This window comes from Mizuhopecten yessoensis, unplaced genomic scaffold, assembly GCF_002113885.1.
Source record: "Mizuhopecten yessoensis strain PY_sf001 unplaced genomic scaffold, ASM211388v2 scaffold1539, whole genome shotgun sequence".
In the NCBI taxonomy this organism is placed as follows: Eukaryota; Metazoa; Mollusca; class Bivalvia; order Pectinida; family Pectinidae; genus Mizuhopecten; species Mizuhopecten yessoensis.
Window position 1 is genome coordinate 1,631,236 of NW_018404097.1, and position 19,300 is coordinate 1,650,535.

Sequence of the window (19,300 nt, forward strand, 5' to 3'; positions counted from 1 at the left end):
ACAATGTCTCAAAGAGTGGACAAGACTAGTGATACAGGGTCTCAAAGAGTGGACAAGACTGGTGATACAGGGTCGCAAAGTGTGGACAGACTGGGGATACAGGGTCTCAAAGAGTGGACAAGACTAGTGATACAGGGTGTCAAAGAGTGGACAAGACTGGTAATACAGGGTCTCAAATAGTGGACAAGACTGGTGATACAGGGTCTCAAGGAATGGACAAGACTGGTGATACACCTGGGTCTCAAAGAGTGGACAAGACTAGTGATACAGGGTCTCAAAGAGTGGACAAGATTGGTGATACAAGGTCTCAAAGAGTGGACAAGATTGTTGATACAGGGTCTCAAGGAGTGGACAAGACTGGTGATACAGGGTCTTAACTAGTGGAGGGTGTACATAATGTTAATTGGGGCTCTAAGGGTTGAAAGTTTACATAATGGTTATCTAGATCCAATAGTAGATACTTATCAGAATGGCAGTAGGGGCTCTTAAAGAACAGCGATGGAGGCTTCAAGAGTAGAAAGTTTATAGATTTGTAATGGTAATAAATCGTAGCACTAACAGATATCTGAAACTATAATACTTAATATACGTACTGAATTACATATACCTCATGGAATTTAATTTAATTGTCACACAAAGTACATGTTAACTTTGATGTACCGTCAAAAGTGCTTGTGTTCTAGGGTCTTCATGGCCTGTTTTTATCCCTTAAATTGAGAGCTTAAAAGCAAAGCCTTACATCTGATGACTCTCTAACAAGATAGCATTGGTTGATAGATTGACAAGTGTTAAGCTTGGATGTACATATTGTGTTTGATGAAACACATCTGTGGAATGCTCCGGGATATGTGTATCCCACATGGTTTTTAGGTCACCTGAGCTTTAGCTCAAGTGACCTATTGCTATCCGTTTTCGTCCGTCATCGTCCGTCATCCGTCGTCCGTTAACATTTTACATTTCAAACTTAAAGTCAAGTTCTGCTGGGCTGATTGAACTGAAAGCTGGTAGGAATGATCGCCTCATAGTCCTGACAAAGTGTTGTTATTTTTCGGGTCGATCAGAAATCCAATATGGCCGCCACGGCCGCCATTTTGAAAACCTATTTCAAACTTAAAGTCAAGTTCTGCTGGACCGATTGAACTTAAAGTTTGTAGGAATGATCGACTCATGGTCCTGACAAAGTGTTGTTATTTTTCAGGTCAATCATAAATCCAATATGGCCGCCACGGCCACCATTTTGAAAACATATTTCAAACTTAAAGTCAAGTTCTGCTAGGCCGATTGAACTGAAACTTTGTAGGAATGATTGACTCATGGTCCTGACAAAGTGTTGTTATTTTTCAGGTCGATCAGAAATCCAATATGGCCACCACAGCTGCCATTTTGGAAAACTATTTCAAACTTAAAGTAAAGATCTACTTGGCCGATTGAACTGAAACTTTGTAGGAATGATCGAATCATGGTCCTGACAAAGTGTTGTTATTTTTCGGGTCAATCAGAAATACAATTTGGCTGCCATGGCCGCTATTTTGCTACTAAGTTCTAATAGGCCGATCTCACTTAAAATTGGTCTAGGAATGATCAGCTCATGGTCCTGACAAAGTTAAGTTAACATTATACTATTTTTTACTCAAATTGGTACATATTTCAACAACAAAAATAAATACTGTAGACTCAGGTGACCGTTTAGGCCCATGGGCCTCTTGTTTGTGATGTCACAATTGGATGATTGTGTTTTATTATGACGTCAAATTGAAAAATGCTTCAAAACATTGTTTGACCGACTGTGACAATCTTGCCGTCGGCAAGTTACACCACCTCAAGAACATAAAAATGGTTGTACAAGCTTGCCCTGAAGGTCTGTTTAATGGATTTTTAACTTTAAGGTACTAGGTTATTATATACCGCTTTATCACAACCTAGTTCGTAGGTTGTCTCAAAGCGGTTCACAAATTATTATCCATGGTTATATGGTTTTGCAACCAGCCAACATCTTTCTCAACTCCTGGGGAGCATACAGCCGGTGCTGCCATTTCGGCACTCCAACTAGCATTCAACAAATTCTAGCACTGCCCAACCACGTACTCATTTACAGCTGAGTAGACTGGAACAAGCAGAGTAAAGTATCTTGCTCAAAGCTTCAACACAGTGCTGTTACGTGACACGAATCTTCAACCCTTCGATCACGAGCCCGGCGTCCTACCACTAGCCTACCATTCCTCCTCATATGATGGACTCTTCTAACCCTTTAAGAGCTGTTCACAACATCTGTCGCACCGTACATTCTGGTCCCTCACCGCTGATCAAGACAAATGTCGATATTAGTAACTGCCATATTAGGTAACATCCGGGCCCGTTATAATTCATCTAGGTTAAGTGTATGCAAATGAGAAAGCAAGTTGAGGCCCTGAACTAGCATTTCTGATATGAATAGTAAGAATAGAGTTGCCGATAATGAGATATGCACCGCTCAACACACCTTACCTGGCGAGCGGATGTTAGCGATCAAAGATGGCGTCGTCCAGTGAAAGTGATTCCGAGAACAATGTTTTAATTTGCCAAATTCTGAATGAAAGTAGTGATAGTGAAAACAGTTATGAAGGGTTTGATGAGGATGATATTGTCAGAATTGGTTGTGTTCTTGCTGAACTTCTGATGAGTGATTTTTCACCGGAAAATGATGATGTTTCACCGATCGATTTAGCTGAAGGTTGGGATGACGATGATATAACACCTATGTTCGCCCCTTTCACTGGGGAATCCAAACTAAATATTGACATCGATCCAACAGAGCCAATCGCCTTTTTAAAATTATTTCTCAGTGATGAATATCTAGCAGTTATAGTACAGCAAACTAATATGTATGCTGATAAACGCAAGAATAAAAAAGGTTTACCAACACACAGTCGCATACGGAAATGGACGCCAGTGACACTAGATGAAATGAAAGTGTTTTTTGGTATTGTAATTGCAATGGGTCTGGTTCAAAAATCAGATATATTAACACATATTTGGCTTCTGATGATACAATTATTTCTCCATTTTTTTAACAAAAAAATGCCACCAGATCGGTTTGTGAACATTCTCTCCAATTTACTCCTGTCAGACAACGACCTGTGGCTGCTGATGACGAATAAAATTACACCTGTAATATTACACAAAACCTGGTATAGTTAGAAAGATCGAACAGACTTTAGTGCAAGGTTACATTTATAGTATTGTTTCTTTACATATATATATGCACAGACTTCAATGAAATAAGAAAAAAAAAACATGAAAGAAAACTATTGAAACTTTATTTCAATTAGGTAATTGATTCACCTGTGACACCTGCGGTACACCTGAAAACACTGTCAAACAAATGAAATATTTTCACATTATATATATAAAACGGTATGTAATATATGATAAGCTTATATTGTGTATAACTTATGTTGAAATGAAAATGATCAAAGATTTTTGACATAATTATCACACCTTTACCTGCATTTTTTACCTGTGAATCCTTAACAAGATTCTACTTTTGTAGAAAAAGTGAACAAATGTGTAGCTTAGACCATACCCAACATAATTTGTATAGATTGTCTTTATAAAAAATGTATATGCAACTTGTTATAGACAGTATAATCACTCAGTCAAAGTCTCTTTTGTTCTTCAAATTAACTCAGCAGTGAGTACCCACATATAGACATATTATAGTCGTCTTTAAAGGGGCTAATAGTCAGAATGCCTAATGCACTTCAATTTAAACTTATACAGCTGATAGTGATGGGTGTTATATAGTATACAAATGTACTTACAATGGTACAGTAACCTGGTGATGTAATAAGGTAACTTGTGTGAAAACATAAAAGACTGGCCCGATATCTGAAATTGTGATTGTTTTCTAGCACAAAGTCAAAGGACGCACATGGGTCATCTGCTTCCACCAACAATAAGTGATGAGATAAAAAATGAAAAAAAATAAATGCTTGCTTTGAACTCTTGTTTATAACAGTCCTATATATGTCCACTGTTACAGAATTCATGAAAATTAGATTCTTGACCAAATTCTTTGTCTACAGTAACAAACTATATCCGCAATAGTTCATAATAAACATGGAGGTACATACCAGACGTACAATAAACATGGAGGTACATACCAGATGTACAATAAACATGGAGGTACATACCAACACTTCCATTTCCTACAGTGTCTATGTACCTAGCTTTCAAAGTATTTCACACAGAGCTGAAATTTTACTGGTGAATTATATTGTTTCTGTCTGTGTTTACAGGTTCCTATGATGATTATGTGGCTGAAGACGAGGAAACAAGGTAGGCATTTACAAACTATTAGTCTTCTCAAAATGAGGAATAAAATGTGTTTTAATTGATGCCTGCCATTTAAACAATTTCATTTTCAAACAGATTTCGAGCAAACTTTATACAAAAACGAAGTTATAAGAACTACTTAGATGAGGCCATGATTCAGCGTCAGCACTCGAGCAACTTAGTTTTTGAACGGCTTTTGATAAAACATTAGACAAATGTCAATTATGGGAATACCTTAGATAAATATGTGTTTCATGGTTTTAAGATTCAGTGTCATTGCTCAAGCAACAACTTTATTTTATGGATTTTGATCAATCTGACGTCTTGATGAAAGTCACAACGAGTTCTACTAATTTTAGAAAATTGTCAGATAATGAAAACAAACTTACATATTGGCATAGGAATTCATGTCTTACAGATATTTTCTAGTTTTGAGACAATCCATTATAAATGAGCGTCTGAATATCTTTGATTCAAATGATTTCTTTGGCACTAATTCATGTAATTTATTACACAGAGTTCTAGTTCAGTTGTACTCGGCCATGGTGGACAGTGTTATGGAAGGGATCCAGGTGTACACCAAGACACTAAGTGAACATAAGGTAAGATACACCACACTGAGTGTACACAAGATAATACATACCTCACTGAGTGTACACGAGGTAATATATATACCACACTGAATGTTCACAAGATAAGATATATACCACACTGAGTGTACACAAGGTAAGATATACCACACTGATTATACATTAGATAATATATATACCACACTGAGTGTATACAAGGTAAGATATATACCACACTGAGTGTACACAAGATAATATATACCACACTGAGTGTACACAAGATAATATATACCACACTGAGTGTACACAAGATAATATACACCACGCTGAGTGTACACAAGGTAAGATATACCATACTGAGTGTACACAAGATAATATATACCACACTGAGTGTACACAAGATAATATATACCAAACTGAGTGTACACAAGGTAATATATACCACACTGAGTGTACACAAGGTAAGATATACCATACTGAGTGTACACAAGGTAAGATATACCACACTGAGTGTACACAAGGTAAGATATATACCACACTGAGTGTACACTCAGTGTGGTAAATATTACCTTGTGTACACTGAGTGTACACAAGGTAAGATATACCACACTGAGTGTAAACAAGGTAAGTCATTTACCACACTGAGTGTACACAAGGTAATATTTACCACACTGAGTGTACACAAGGTAAGATATACCACACTGAGTGTAAACAAGGTAAGTCATTTACCACACTGAGTGTACACAAGGTAATATTTACCACACTGAGTGTACACAAGGTAAGATATACCATACTGAGTGTACACAAGGTAAGATATATACCACACTGAGTACACAAGATAATATATATACCAAACTGAGTGTACACAAGGTAATATATACCACACTGATTGTACACAAGGTAAGATATACCACACTGAGTGTACACAAGGTAAGATATACCATTATACCACGCTGAGTGTACACAAGTTAAACACTGAGTGTACATAAGGTAAGATACACCACACTGAGTGAACACAAGGTAATATATACCACACTGAGTGTACACAAGGTAAGATATATACCACGCTGAGTGTACACAAGTTAAGATATACCATACCGAGTGTAAACAAGGTAAGTCATTTACCACACTGAGTGTAAACAAGGTAAGATATACCACACTGAGTGTACACAAGGTAAGATATACCAAACTGAGTGTACACAAGGTAAGATATACCACACTGAGTGCATACAAAGTATTATAGACAATGCTCTGTATATTTGTGTACCAATGTGATGTTTGAAGGTAGGATAATTGCTGTATACCATGTTCTTTTTTCTGTCAAAAGGCCTGATTTTTAACATGTTCTTGTATTACCATTTTATTTGATAATCAAAAATGTATCTGTTCAGCATGCACATTCACCCACCAGCAAAAATTAAGCTGTGTGATGTCTGTTTTAAACACATCGTCAAAGTCTAGTCTACACTTTGATTCTGACATTTCAATGCCGACTGTCTTATTTGTGTTTCTCACTGCATTTCCCGTAGGATTTATATATCATGATGGAAACTTTTTCGGAGCACTTGAGTGTCCCATTAGTCACTGCACATGACCGATTTCATCTTGTTTTGTAGGAGTAAACTTTAAATACACTCCCCTTTGTTTCTCCATCTCAGACAGGGATTTCCACAACATGTTGAAGTTATAATTTTACAAATAAAACACATGGGAATCTCGCAGATTATACTGCATTTAGCTTTAGAAGTTGTGATTGTAGCTGGTAATATCAACGACATGTTTGAGTGGAAGTGAGTAGATGTAGATGATTACAAAGATGATAATTTTGAGGTGTAAAGACCAGCACCCAAAATGTCCCACACAGGCGGTTCCAACAGGTAGGCGGGATAACAGGTGTGCTAAACATTCACAGGAAAAAATAGTAACATTAGCCACTTAAACATTAAACAAAAAAGAAATTATAGTTGACTGCACACAAAAAGAGTTATACATAGGTTGGTGGTGGACAGCATCTGACTTTGGTATGGCTAAAAGCCTACAATTAAGGACTTAACCTATACAGCTTACAGGATAATTTAAAATTGTCTCCAAAGACCGGGGGAATGTTTCTGGATGAAGTGACATCTCCTGCCTGTTGAAGTTCCTGACATTGGTATGGTAGTCACCTACTAAACCTGTACATTAGCATATGTGACATTTTACTTTGTCTCCAATACCTTGGGAATGTTTCTGGATGAAGTGACATCTCCTGCCTGTTCAAGTTCCTGACTTTGGTATGGTAGTCACCTACTAAACCTGTACATCAGCATATGTGACATTTTACTTTGTCTCGAAGACCTGGGGAATGTTTCTGGAAGGGGTGACATTGATATCTTTAGCTCACCTGGCACCTTTAAACAACTTCTTCTGAAGAACGGACAGGCCTAGAGTCATGATATTTGGCTGAAAGCTTCGTTGGTAGGAGCCCTACAAAATTTGAGAACGAAAATGACCTTGACCTGTTTTCAAGGTCACAGGGGTCAAATATGTCAAAAACTTCAAACGACTTCTTCTGAAGAACTAAAAGGTATAGAATCTTCATATTTGGCTGATGGCTTCCTGGGATGGAGCCCAACAAAGTTTGAGAATGAAAATTACCTTGACCTTCTTTCAAGGTCACAGGGGTCAAATGTGTCAAACACTTCAAACGACTTCTTCTGAAGAACTGAAAGGTATATAATCTTTATATTTGGCTGGTGGCTTCCTGGGATAGAGCCCAACAAAGTTTGAGAATGAAAACTAGTTTGACCTACTTTCAAGGTCACAGGGGTCATATATGTCAAAAGCTTCAAATGACTTCTTCTGAAGAACTGAAAGGTATAGAATCTTTATTTTTGATTGATGGCTTCCTTGGATAGAGCCCGACAAAGTTTGAGAATGAAAATGACCTTGACCTTCTTTCAAGGTCACAGGAGTCAAATGTGTCAGACACTTCAAACGACTTCTTCTGAAGAACTGAAAGGTATATAATCTCTATATTTGGCTTGTAGCTTCCTAGGAAAGAGCCGAACAAAGTTTGAGAATGAAAATGACCTTGACCTTCTTTTAAGGTCACATGAGGCAGATATGTCAAACACTTTAAACGACTTCTTCTGAAGAACTGGTAGTTATAAAATCTTAATATTTGGCAGGTGGCTTCCTGGGAAAGAGCCAAACAAAGTTTGCGAATGAAAATGACCTTGACCTACTTTCAAGGTCACAGCGTTCAAATATGTCAAACAGTTCAAACAGCTTCTTCTGAAGAATTAAAAGGCATAAAATTATAATATTTGGCTGGTGACTTCCCGGGATAGAGCTCACCAAAGTTTGCAAATGAAAATGACCTCAACCTACTTTAGAGGTCACAGAGGTCAACAACATTTTAATGGATTTGTTCTTGAGAACTAAAAGGAATGGATTCATAAGATTTGGCTGGTAGCTTTTTGGAATAGAGCTAACCAATTTGAGAAGGAAAATGACATTGACCTACTTACAAGATCACAGGGAAAAATATGTCAGCAACTTCTGAAGAAGAATCAAAAAGCATAGAATCTTATAATAATACTTTGCTGGTAGTTTCAACAGATGGAGCCAACAAAGTTTGCGAGGGAAATATTTTTAGTGCAAAAATATTCAGGTGAGCAATACAGGCCCTCTTGGGCCTCTTGTTATAATTCAGCAGGTGGATTAGTTTTATTTACTGACATGCCTGGGCTTTTGTGTCTGTGTATTAGCTGATGGTTGGACTATGACAAAAACACAGCTAGACTTAGATCTAATGTGAGCTATCACCCTGGGGTCTCACTACAGGCTTGGCCTTTTCATCCATTAAACTCTCACAAACTCTTGTCACATCCAAACGCAGATACCAAGTGTCAACACTATACATTACATGTGAATTTTCAGTGTTTTTGTATAAAACATGTATGTATGAAGGTTTTTTAATTGATGGCAAATGTAAGTTTGTTGACCATTTTGTGATAAAAGCTGTGTTGAAGACATGCCAGATAAAGTATCACCAATGAATTGCTGCAGAAAAGTGTGAATGCATCGCATGATCCATTTAAAAGACTAAAATTTCTTTTGTCTTACATTCGTGATAATTCTTACGTACTTCTACATTTACGATCATTTTGTGTGCAACATGTTGGATTAGAGATGTAACTGGTACTATTAGGGCGCAATACCTGTCTATTCTCCACACAGATCTGATGGGAAATCCTCAAAGACAATCCTTAGGGAGAGAACATAAGCTACCTATACATATAGCTACTTGCTATCTTTCTTAAGTGTTTTTGAAAATAAAACCTAGATATCTAACAAGTTATAAAACTATACCTTATTTATGTAGTTCCTTGTCCTTTAGATACTTGTTCTGTTCCTTGGTTACTTATCAGGATTGCAGTTTCGTAGAAGGGATTTCTGTTCTTATACTTTGGGTCACCTAACCTTGAAGGCCAAGAAATTAATAAGCCAATTTGTAGTCCAGAAAGATGTTCTATGTATATGTGGCCAAGAAATATGTACCATGTAAATGTGGCCAAGGATGCTGTACCATGTAAATGTGGCCAAGGATGCTGTACCATGTAAATGTGGTCAATTTGGTTTGATGTATAATAAGTTTCATTTCATTCACATAAAGGAAATAAAAACACATTTTGATATCCAGCCAAAAATTAAGAAATGCACTACATTCATGTACAAACAACCGGAAGCATTATCTGTCATCTGAGGCCATGTGTGGTACCCTCAGATGATGTAAGTTATAGAGATGTTTTTTTCACCTGGACACGGTCATAACTATGTACAATCAAGATACAGCTATCTTACACCCGGCAGGGTTTTTACCTCACCTTTCCTTAAAACAACTTCTTCTGAAGAATGGATAGTCCTAGAGTCATGATATTTGGCTAAAAGCTTCCTTGGTAGGAGCCCAACAAAGTTTGCAAATGAAAATGACCTTGACCGACTTTCAAGGTCACAGGGGTCAAATATGTCAAATTCTTTAAATGACTTCTCCTGAAGAACTAAAAGGTATAGAATCTTTATATTTAGCTGGTGGCTTCCTGGAAAAGAGCCCAACAAATTTTGAGAACGAAAATGACCTTGACCTGCTTTCAAAGTCGCAGGGGTCAAATATGTCACACTATTTAAACGACTTCTTCTGAAGAACCAAACGATACAGAATCTTTAGATTTGGCTGGTGGCTTCCTGAGATAGAGCCAGACAAAGTTTGAGAGAGAAAATGACCTTGACCTACATTAAAGGTCACAGTGGTCAAATATGTCAAACTCTTTAAACAATTTCTTCTGAAGAACTAAATTTTATAGAACCTTTATATTTGGCTGGTGGCTTTCTGGGATAGAGCCTGACAAAGTTTGAGAATGAAAATGACTTTGACCTTTTTCAAGGTCACAGGTGTCAAATATGTCAAAAACATCGAGCGACCTCTGAAGAAAAATTGAAAGGCATAAAATCATAATATTTGGAGAACAATGGCCAAAAAGCGTAAAAATCTTATAATAATATCTCACTGGTACTTTCAACAGATGGAGTGGACAAAGTTTGTTAGTGACAAATTTGTAGTACAATATAATATTTAATGAGAATAATTGCTTAGACTGCTTAAAGATTCAGGTGAGCAATACAGGCCCTCTTGGTCTCTTGTTGTCATGTATAATCACTGAGAGACTGCTTTGAAATTGCATGTGTTGAGTCGGCCTCTCAGGGTAGGCATTGTTCCACATGTATCACAGCCAAGACTTGTTTGTCAATATTGACTCCAGATAATTCAATACAAATCTGCTCATTGTGCCAAGGTTCTCACTGCAGAAGATGTATCATCACAGCCAAGATTTGTATCACCATACTGTTCTCAGGTACGCCGTTCTTCTGCCATCACAGTCCAGACAAAACCTCGAGATATGCCGTGATTCAAATTTGATATGCAGTTCACTTGTGACCAGATTGCACAGTGAAATGATTGCTTTTACACTGTTAGGCTGATTTAAACCAGAAGTCAGATTTTGCTAGCGGAATTCACAAAGAGAGATATTTTACCATCAAGAGTACTCTTGGGGTATCATAATGTCTAATAAACAACAGCCAAGCTTCAATAACTGTCATGCATAATACATATCTGAAGAAGTATATATTTTATTACTATTGATTGAAATCAAAATAGCCCTTTATCAAATACATTAGGTTTCACTTTACTTTGACTCACTTGGCTGAAAATGTGATGGTTAAGGATCGCCCTTTGGATTCAAACCCTGTGCCAGTTTGTTCTGCTGATAACCATATTACATTGTAACGTCCCGGCTAATGGAAACTTGTGATCACCCTAATGGATATCCGGTCCATTTTTTACCATCTGAAATTGATTTTTTTTAATTTTGTCAAAAGTGGAACTGGGCTATAACATTTTCATTTCAATGTTGATACATGGATTTGGAAATGAAATTTCTGCTCTGATTTTAAGCCATCAAAATCAAATTAGCTAATCAGCCTTCAGTAATCGGATTGCTCGAGGGTATTAGCTATTCCGATTTGAAATGATATCAGCTCCCCAGAGTACTGGCCAATCCACATTGTGAAACATCATATTTCTTTGGTGTTTTCTAACCCATTTAGCCTGAGTCACTATACGAAGCCTTGAAGACAAATATCAGGACAATGAGATTTAAACTCAAGTGCAGCAGCTTAATTGGTCAACATCTTGGAGTCCGCGATGGACTTTATTCTCCAACATTTGATTTGTTACTGATCTGGCTAACTCTTAACTGCTATAAAATGCTAACTTAATCCCATTCTAAATCTTGTCACTTTGAACACATCAGAGTTCTCTGGTTTATGATCGAGTCGTTGGTTATTGAATATAAACTAATAACATTTAAACTCTGGGGTTTTGTATCACCTGTCACAAACTGCGGGCTGTAAGCTTAAATGTCTTGGTGTGGTGTACGTCTGTCATCAACTTCTACTACTGAATGACTTATCAAGATCTATAGGTCCTAGGGTCATGTTATTTAGTCTGTAGCTTGCTGGGTTGAAGTGTAAGCAAGCTTGTTCAAGGTAACAGGGATCAGTGACTAATATTTCAAGGTAACAGGGATCAGAAATGTTGAAAATTTCCAAGTGTTATTGTTATGGTTGTTGGTTTCAATATCAAATCCAAATGGCTACATGCATCGTATAAAGTGGTAAAATGTTTATTGTCTAGTTCAAATAGAAACAGATTAATGATCTAGGCTCAATGGGCCTCTTGTTTCCTAAATATGTTAATATTTCAATTATGGACAGTTTTCCTATTACCTCTAGCTATGAAGTTAAGCTTCATTTACCCATGGCTTCCCTGCCTGTACTGTTTTGCTATCAAATTTAGATGATAATTTTCTTGTCATTATTATTTATTTTTTCTATGTTTTTTTGCTACAGATGGGAATCTTGAGGAATTGTATTCTAATATATGTATTGTATTTTACTGCTGCTAATAAGTTCACCCCTTTTCAAACAATTTATATCAATAGAATCATACTTTGATTTCATAGATGATTCATGAAACCAGAGCTAGACATTATACTCCACAACTTTTTTACACACGGGCCGTAGTCACAGCCTGTTCTACGTTGATTGTGTCAGAGAATGGTACCTGTAGACTGTATTACAAGTTCATATGTTGTATACTTTTATTCACTTCTGAGGTAAACTGATTTGTAAGATTAGTATTTTTTATGTTGTAGGCCCGAGCTATGGCTATTGACAGATTGTTAGACCAGTGTAAAATGATCACCAACCCCAGTATACAGAAGTATCTACAACGCAGGTAAGGCAAGAGAAATCTCCGCGGGGGCATATTGTAAAATAGATATAAAGCTTGCTTCTTGAGAGTTTTCTACAAATTAACCAAAGATTTTCCTGTGTTTTGTGATATGCTTTTATTCTCTGTAATTTCATTCATTTTGCTTTATAGTAAGCCTGAGTAAACAAAGGTCATATATATATAGAGAGACTTTTTTATCTTACATATACTGCATCTGGTCTTAAGTATCATGTATATATTTATCTGTTTCTTGGTAATATTTTTATGGGTTTCTTTTTCACTGCATTTATGCAAGGTTAGAGCACAATCGTCTGATATGGTTTTCCTGCGAGCTGTTTCAGTTCTATGACTGAAGCATTTAATATATATTTTCCATATGATTCTATAAATCTGTTGATGAATTTTTCTTTGATTTTCAGCATTGTGTAAGTAAAAATAGAAAAAGGAACCCACCTTATAGGACAACATCTTTAGATTGTCATACTTCACTCAAATTTCATTTATATCACTAAAAAATTAACGGAATTGTGTTTCAATTAAAATAATAATGCATTTAAACCCACACATTTGGAGAAAAATTAAAAGAAAATTAACAGTAGTCTTGCAAAATTTGAGGTTATTATTAGATTGGCATTAAGCATTATTATTGCTAATTTTGTATAGAGTAGAACTTTGTACAAAACAGCAATACCTTTGCACTAATCGATAGGACAGAGTTCGCTCGTCTTGGTGTAAATGGCTTTGACATGCACAACTATCTAACATGTGGGTACTTTTGAAATGATTAATTTATTGCCCACTAACAGTCTTGTTCATTTAATTTTAATGACCTAAGAGTTTGAATTTAATTACATTACTGAAGTTTTAATATTGTTTTCTTTTACAAAACATTCATCCTGTTTGTGTTGGGTTCCTACACTTTGGTGTAGTCAATTCCAGAATTGTTCTGGCTGTGTTGGGTTCCTACACTTTGGTGTAGTCAATACCAGAATTGTTCTGGCTTTGTTGGGTTCCTACACTTTGGTGTAGTCAATACCAGAATTGTTCTGGCTGTGTTGGGTTCCTACACTTTGGTGTAGTCAATACCAGAATTGTTCTGGCTGTGTTGGGTTCCTACACTTTGGTGTAGTCAATACCAGAATTGTTCTGGCTGTGTTGGGTTCCTACACTTTGGTGTAGTCAATACCAGAATTGTTCTGGCTGTGTTGGGTTCCTACACTTTGGTGTAGTCAATACCAGAATTGTTCTGGCTGTGTTGGGTTCCTACACTTTGGTGTAGTCAATACCAGAATTGTTCTGGCTGTGTTGGGTTCCTACACTTTGGTGTAGTCAATACCAGAATTGTTCTGGCTGTGTTGGGTTCCTACACTTTGGTGTAGTCAATACCAGAATTGTTCTGGCTGTGTTGGGTTCCTACACTTTGGTGTAGTCAATACCAGAATTGTTCTGGCTGTGTTGGGTTCCTACACTTTGGTGTAGTCAATACCAGAATTGTTCTGGCTGTGTTGGGTTCCTACACTTTGGTGTAGTCAATACCAGAATTGTTCTGGCTGTGTTGGGTTCCTACACTTTGGTGTAGTCAATACCAGAATTGTTCTGGCTGTGTTGGGTTCCTACACTTTGGTGTAGTCAATACCAGAATTGTTCTGGCTGTGTTGGGTTCCTACACTTTGGTGTAGTCAATACCAGAATTGTTCTGGCTGTGTTGGGTTCCTACACTTTGGTGTAGTCAATACCAGAATTGTTCTGGCTGTGTTGGGTTCCTACACTTTGGTGTAGTCAATACCAGAATTGTTCTGGCTGTGTTGGGTTCCTACACTTTGGTGTAGTCAATACCAGAATTGTTCTGGCTGTGTTGGGTTCCTACACTTTGGTGTAGTCAATACCAGAATTGTTCTGGCTGTGTTGGGTTCCTACACTTTGGTGTAGTCAATACCAGAATTGTTCTGGCTGTGTTGGGTTCCTACACTTTGGTGTAGTCAATACCAGAATTGTTCTGGCTGTGTTGGGTTCCTACACTTTGGTGTAGTCAATACCAGAATTGTTCTGGCTGTGTTGGGTTCCTACACTTTGGTGTAGTCAATACCAGAATTGTTCTGGCTGTGTTGGGTTCCTACACTTTGGTGTAGTCAATACCAGAATTGTTCTGGCTGTGTTGGGTTCCTACACTTTGGTGTAGTCAATACCAGAATTGTTCTGGCTGTGTTGGGTTCCTACACTTTGGTGTAGTCAATACCAGAATTGTTCTGGCTGTGTTGGGTTCCTACACTTTGGTGTAGTCAATACCAGAATTGTTCTGGCTGTGTTGGGTTCCTACACTTTGGTGTAGTCAATACCAGAATTGTTCTGGCTGTGTTGGGTTCCTACACTTTGGTGTAGTCAATACCAGAATTGTTCTGGCTGTGTTGGGTTCCTACACTTTGGTGTAGTCAATACCAGAATTGTTCTGGCTGTGTTGGGTTCCTACACTTTGGTGTAGTCAATACCAGAATTGTTCTGGCTGTGTTGGGTTCCTACACTTTGGTGTAGTCAATACCAGAATTGTTCTGGCTGTGTTGGGTTCCTACACTTTGGTGTAGTCAATACCAGAATTGTTCTGGCTGTGTTGGGTTCCTACACTTTGGTGTAGTCAGTACCAGAATTGTTCTGGCTGTGTTGGGTTCCTACACTTTGGTGTAGTCAATACCAGAATTGTTCTGTTTGTGTTGGGTTCCCACACTTTGGTGTACCAGGTAGTCAGTACCAGAATTGTTCTGGCTGTGTCGGGTTCCTACACTTTGGTGTAGTCAGTACCAGAATTGTTCTGGCTGTGTCGGGTTCCTACACTTTGGTGTAGTCAGTACCATAGTTGTTCTGGCTGTGTTGGGTTCCTACACTTTGGGGTAGTCAATACCAGAATTGTTCTGTTTGTGTTGGGTTCGTGTACCAGGTAGTCAGTACCAGAATTGTTCTGGCTGTGTTGGGGTCCTACACTTTGGTGTTGTCAGTACCAGAGTTGTTCTGGCTGTGTTGGGTTCCTACACTTTAGTTTGGGTTCCTACACTTTGGTGTAGTCAATACCAGAATTGTTCTGGCTGTGTTGGGTTCCTACACTTTGGTGTAGTCAGTACCAGAATTCATCTGGCTGTGTTGGGTTCCTACACTTTGGTGTTGTCAGTACCAGAGTTGTTCTGGCTGTGTTGGGTTCCTACACTTTAGTGTAGTCAGTACCAGAATTGTTCTGGCTGTGTCGGGTTCCTACACTTTGGTGTAGTCAGTACCAGAATTCATCTGGCTGTGTTGGGGTCCTACACTTTGGTGTTGTCAGTACCAGAGTTGTTATGGCTGTGTTGGGTTCCTACACTTTAGTGTAGTCAGTTCCAGAATTGTTCTGGCTGTGTTGGGTTCCTAAGCTTTGGTGTAGTCAATACCAGAATTGTTCTGGCTTTGTTGGGTTCCTACACTTTGGTGTAGTCAGTACCAGAGTTGTTCTGGCTGTGTTGGGTTCCTACACTTTGGTGTAGCGGGTAGTCAGTACCAGAATTGTTCTGGCTGTGTTGACTCTACACTTTGGTGTAGTCAATACCAGAATTGTTCTTGCTGTGTTGGGTTCCTACACTTTGGTGTAGTCAATACCAGCATTGTTCTGGCTGTGTTGGGTTCCTACACTTTGGGGTACCAGGTAGTCAGTACCAGAATTGTTCTGTCTGTGTTGGGTTCCTACACTTTGGTGTAGTCAATTCCAGAAATGTTCTGGCTGTGTTGGGTTCCTACACTTTGGGGTACCAGGTAGTCAGTACCAGAATTGTTCTGGCTGTGTTGACTCTACACTTTGGTGTAGTCAATACCAGAATTGTTCTTGCTGTGTTGGGTTCCTACACTTTGGTGTTGTCAGTACCAGAGTTGTTCTGGCTGTGTTGGGTTCCTACACTTTGGGGTACCAGGTAGTCAGTACCAGAATTGTTCTGTCTGTGTTGGGTTCCTACACTTTGGTGTAGTCAAAACCAGAATTGTTCTGGCTGTGTTGGGTTCCTGCACTTTGGTGTACCAGGTAGTCAGTACCAGAATTGTTCTGGCTGTGTCGGGTTCCTACACTTTGGTGTAGTCAGTACCAGAGTTGTTCTGGCTGTGTTGGGTTCCTACACTTTAGTGTAGTCAGTTCCAGAATTGTTCTGGCTGTGTTGGGTTCCTATACTTTGGTGTAGTCAATACCAGAATTGTTCTGGCTTTGTTGGGTTCCTACACTTTGGTGTAGTCAGTACCAGAATTCATCTGGCTGTGTTGGGTTCCTACACTGTGGTGTACCAGGTAGTCAGTACCAGAATTGTTCTGGCTGTGTTGGGTTCCTACAGTTTGGTGTAGTCAGTACCAGAATTGTTCTGGCTGTGTTGACTGTACTAGTAATTGTAATCTGGTTGTAAGACCTGGAGGTAGTTGATACCCTGTGTAGCCTCCTCTAGTCTGAATGGTGTAGCTGTAGAAAGGACTGCTACAGACATCAGCTGTAGTGGGATATATTTACTGTATACATGTATGGACATATTTCAGCAATAATCTTATTTTATCACTTTTCATGGTTTAAACATTACATTAAGTTATAATTGGTCAATGTGCTAGGCCTGCCCAGTCACCTGCATTTGTGGATATCAATCTACAAATTACCTCTAAGTTACACAGATGGCAGTATATTATGGAATCTCCTACATTTACACTTCTTATTCCAACAATGAAAAAGTTACAAAATCTTATCTGGAAGGTGTAGATATTAAAAATATTTTTTTAGAAAAGGCGCACTAGTATATTGAATAGCTTACTACTGATTTGGATGAATTTGAAAAGTTTACATGATGAAACAATCTGTATTAAGTGTGCCTGACCTGTACTTTTACCACCTATGACACTATTTTCATTGTAGAGAAATTGGCAGTAATAAGTACATATATACAGTAGTCTGGTTGTAAAACCTGGCAAAAGTTGATCGTGGGAGAATCCTTCTATAGTCTGTTACAGTCACCACAGGACCCAGTGTACAAGCTTGTTCACTCTAGTGCACAACGTTACCATTGTAGTTTGTTCCCAACTGTAGCTGCAGTGGGAGAGATTAAAAAGTGTTGATGATCCCATCATCATTGACGGACTGTCTGTTTTCAGCTGTACATTTTGGTGTAGTTGCAGTTCCATTGGTAGTTGCTAGTGTTGATTTCTGATACATTCAACATGTAATGGAGGCTTCTCTCCCACACAATGTCTCATACCTGCTTCTGAATAAAAAATACTGGGAAGAAATGAAAATAGATGGGCTGGTTGTGTGCAATACAATACAATATCTCCAAACACTGCTGTAGTGGATCCTGACTTTGTGTGAGAATTAATTGAATTTTGATTGAAAACAATTGTTTAATGTATTGTATTGCACTTTTTCTTTGAAAGAATACAGCAATCAGTTGCAAATATATGTTTCCATTTGAGAGGTTTAACTTTTTTGGACATTTTGTATTGACTTTTAAAAAGTATTGAATGGGCATGATGTAGACTATTGGTCTGCTATTTCCTGCAGAACCAAAGGAACGGATTATATTATTGGATGGAAGTGGTGCTGAGAGACACTTTGATCCATGACACATACTGTATACAGTAAAATAGTCTCTGACTGTAGTCAGGTCTTATACAGATAGTCACTGACTGTAGTCAGGTCTGATACAGATAGTCCCTGACTGTAATCAGATCTGATACAGATAGACCCTGACTGTAGCCAGGTCTGATACAGATAGACCCTGACTGTAGTCAGGTCTGATACAGATAGACCCTGACTGTAGTCAGGTCTGATACAGAGATAGACCCTGACTGTAGTCAGGTCTGATACAGATAGACCCTGACTGTAGTCAGTTGCGCACAGTTGATTATAAGCGCTCTTGTATTTGACCAAGGTGACCAGGGTTTGAAGTTTATATCAATGCTTGAGCCAACAATACAGGTTGTCCCAGTCAGGAGCGTTAGATCCACTAAACCTTCCTTTACTGGTCCCAATGCCTAGTCAATTAGTTTCAGTGCCACATAAAAGGCAAGCATGTCCCCTTTGAGACTACTAACAGAAATTCTGGCCCTAAGTTGGTGGCAAACTTGATAATCTGTTATATGATATTAATGGTTATTTTTAGTACAATATTTCGGCTTTATTACATAGCATATTTGTCATCCTGTTATTGTGTGTTAATTTTTAATGATCTCCAGCAGTGGTCATCTGTAAATGTTAGTGTGCGTGGTGATCTGACACCGGATAACCAGGCTGATAAATAAGCTCCGTAAGCGCTCCCTGATATCACCAGGTTACAACAGGGTCCCTTAGATCATTAAAACTTATATGCGTAGAACCAAATGTGTTTGTAAAAAAACTGCTGCATGCTCATGTCACCACTTCATAACTCATCAAAGTGTTTTCATGCAAATGTTCATTTTAATTTTGGAAACTTAATTGCTTTTTGATCACTCATTGCTGTTTGACTGGCGTTGAAGCCGGGTATTGATTCCATCACTTCCATTAGTCCTGTACACTAGTGAAAACCATGCCTCCTTAACAATTCAAAGTCCCTCTAGCTCA

At 38.2% G+C, this 19,300-nt stretch overlaps 1 protein-coding gene across 1 annotated transcript in view; it reads left to right on the top strand.

Moving 5' to 3' along the window:
* The window catches only part of LOC110464185 (uncharacterized protein C20orf194-like), a 141,745-nt gene that overhangs the window by 77,209 nt on the left and 45,236 nt on the right, over positions 1 to 19,300 (top strand). Inside the window, exons 15-17 of the mRNA XM_021519265.1 lie at positions 4,278 to 4,317; positions 4,832 to 4,916; positions 12,644 to 12,726. Of these exons, the coding sequence (XP_021374940.1) occupies positions 4,278 to 4,317; positions 4,832 to 4,916; positions 12,644 to 12,726 (208 nt within the window). The remainder of the gene's footprint in view (positions 1 to 4,277; positions 4,318 to 4,831; positions 4,917 to 12,643; positions 12,727 to 19,300) is intronic.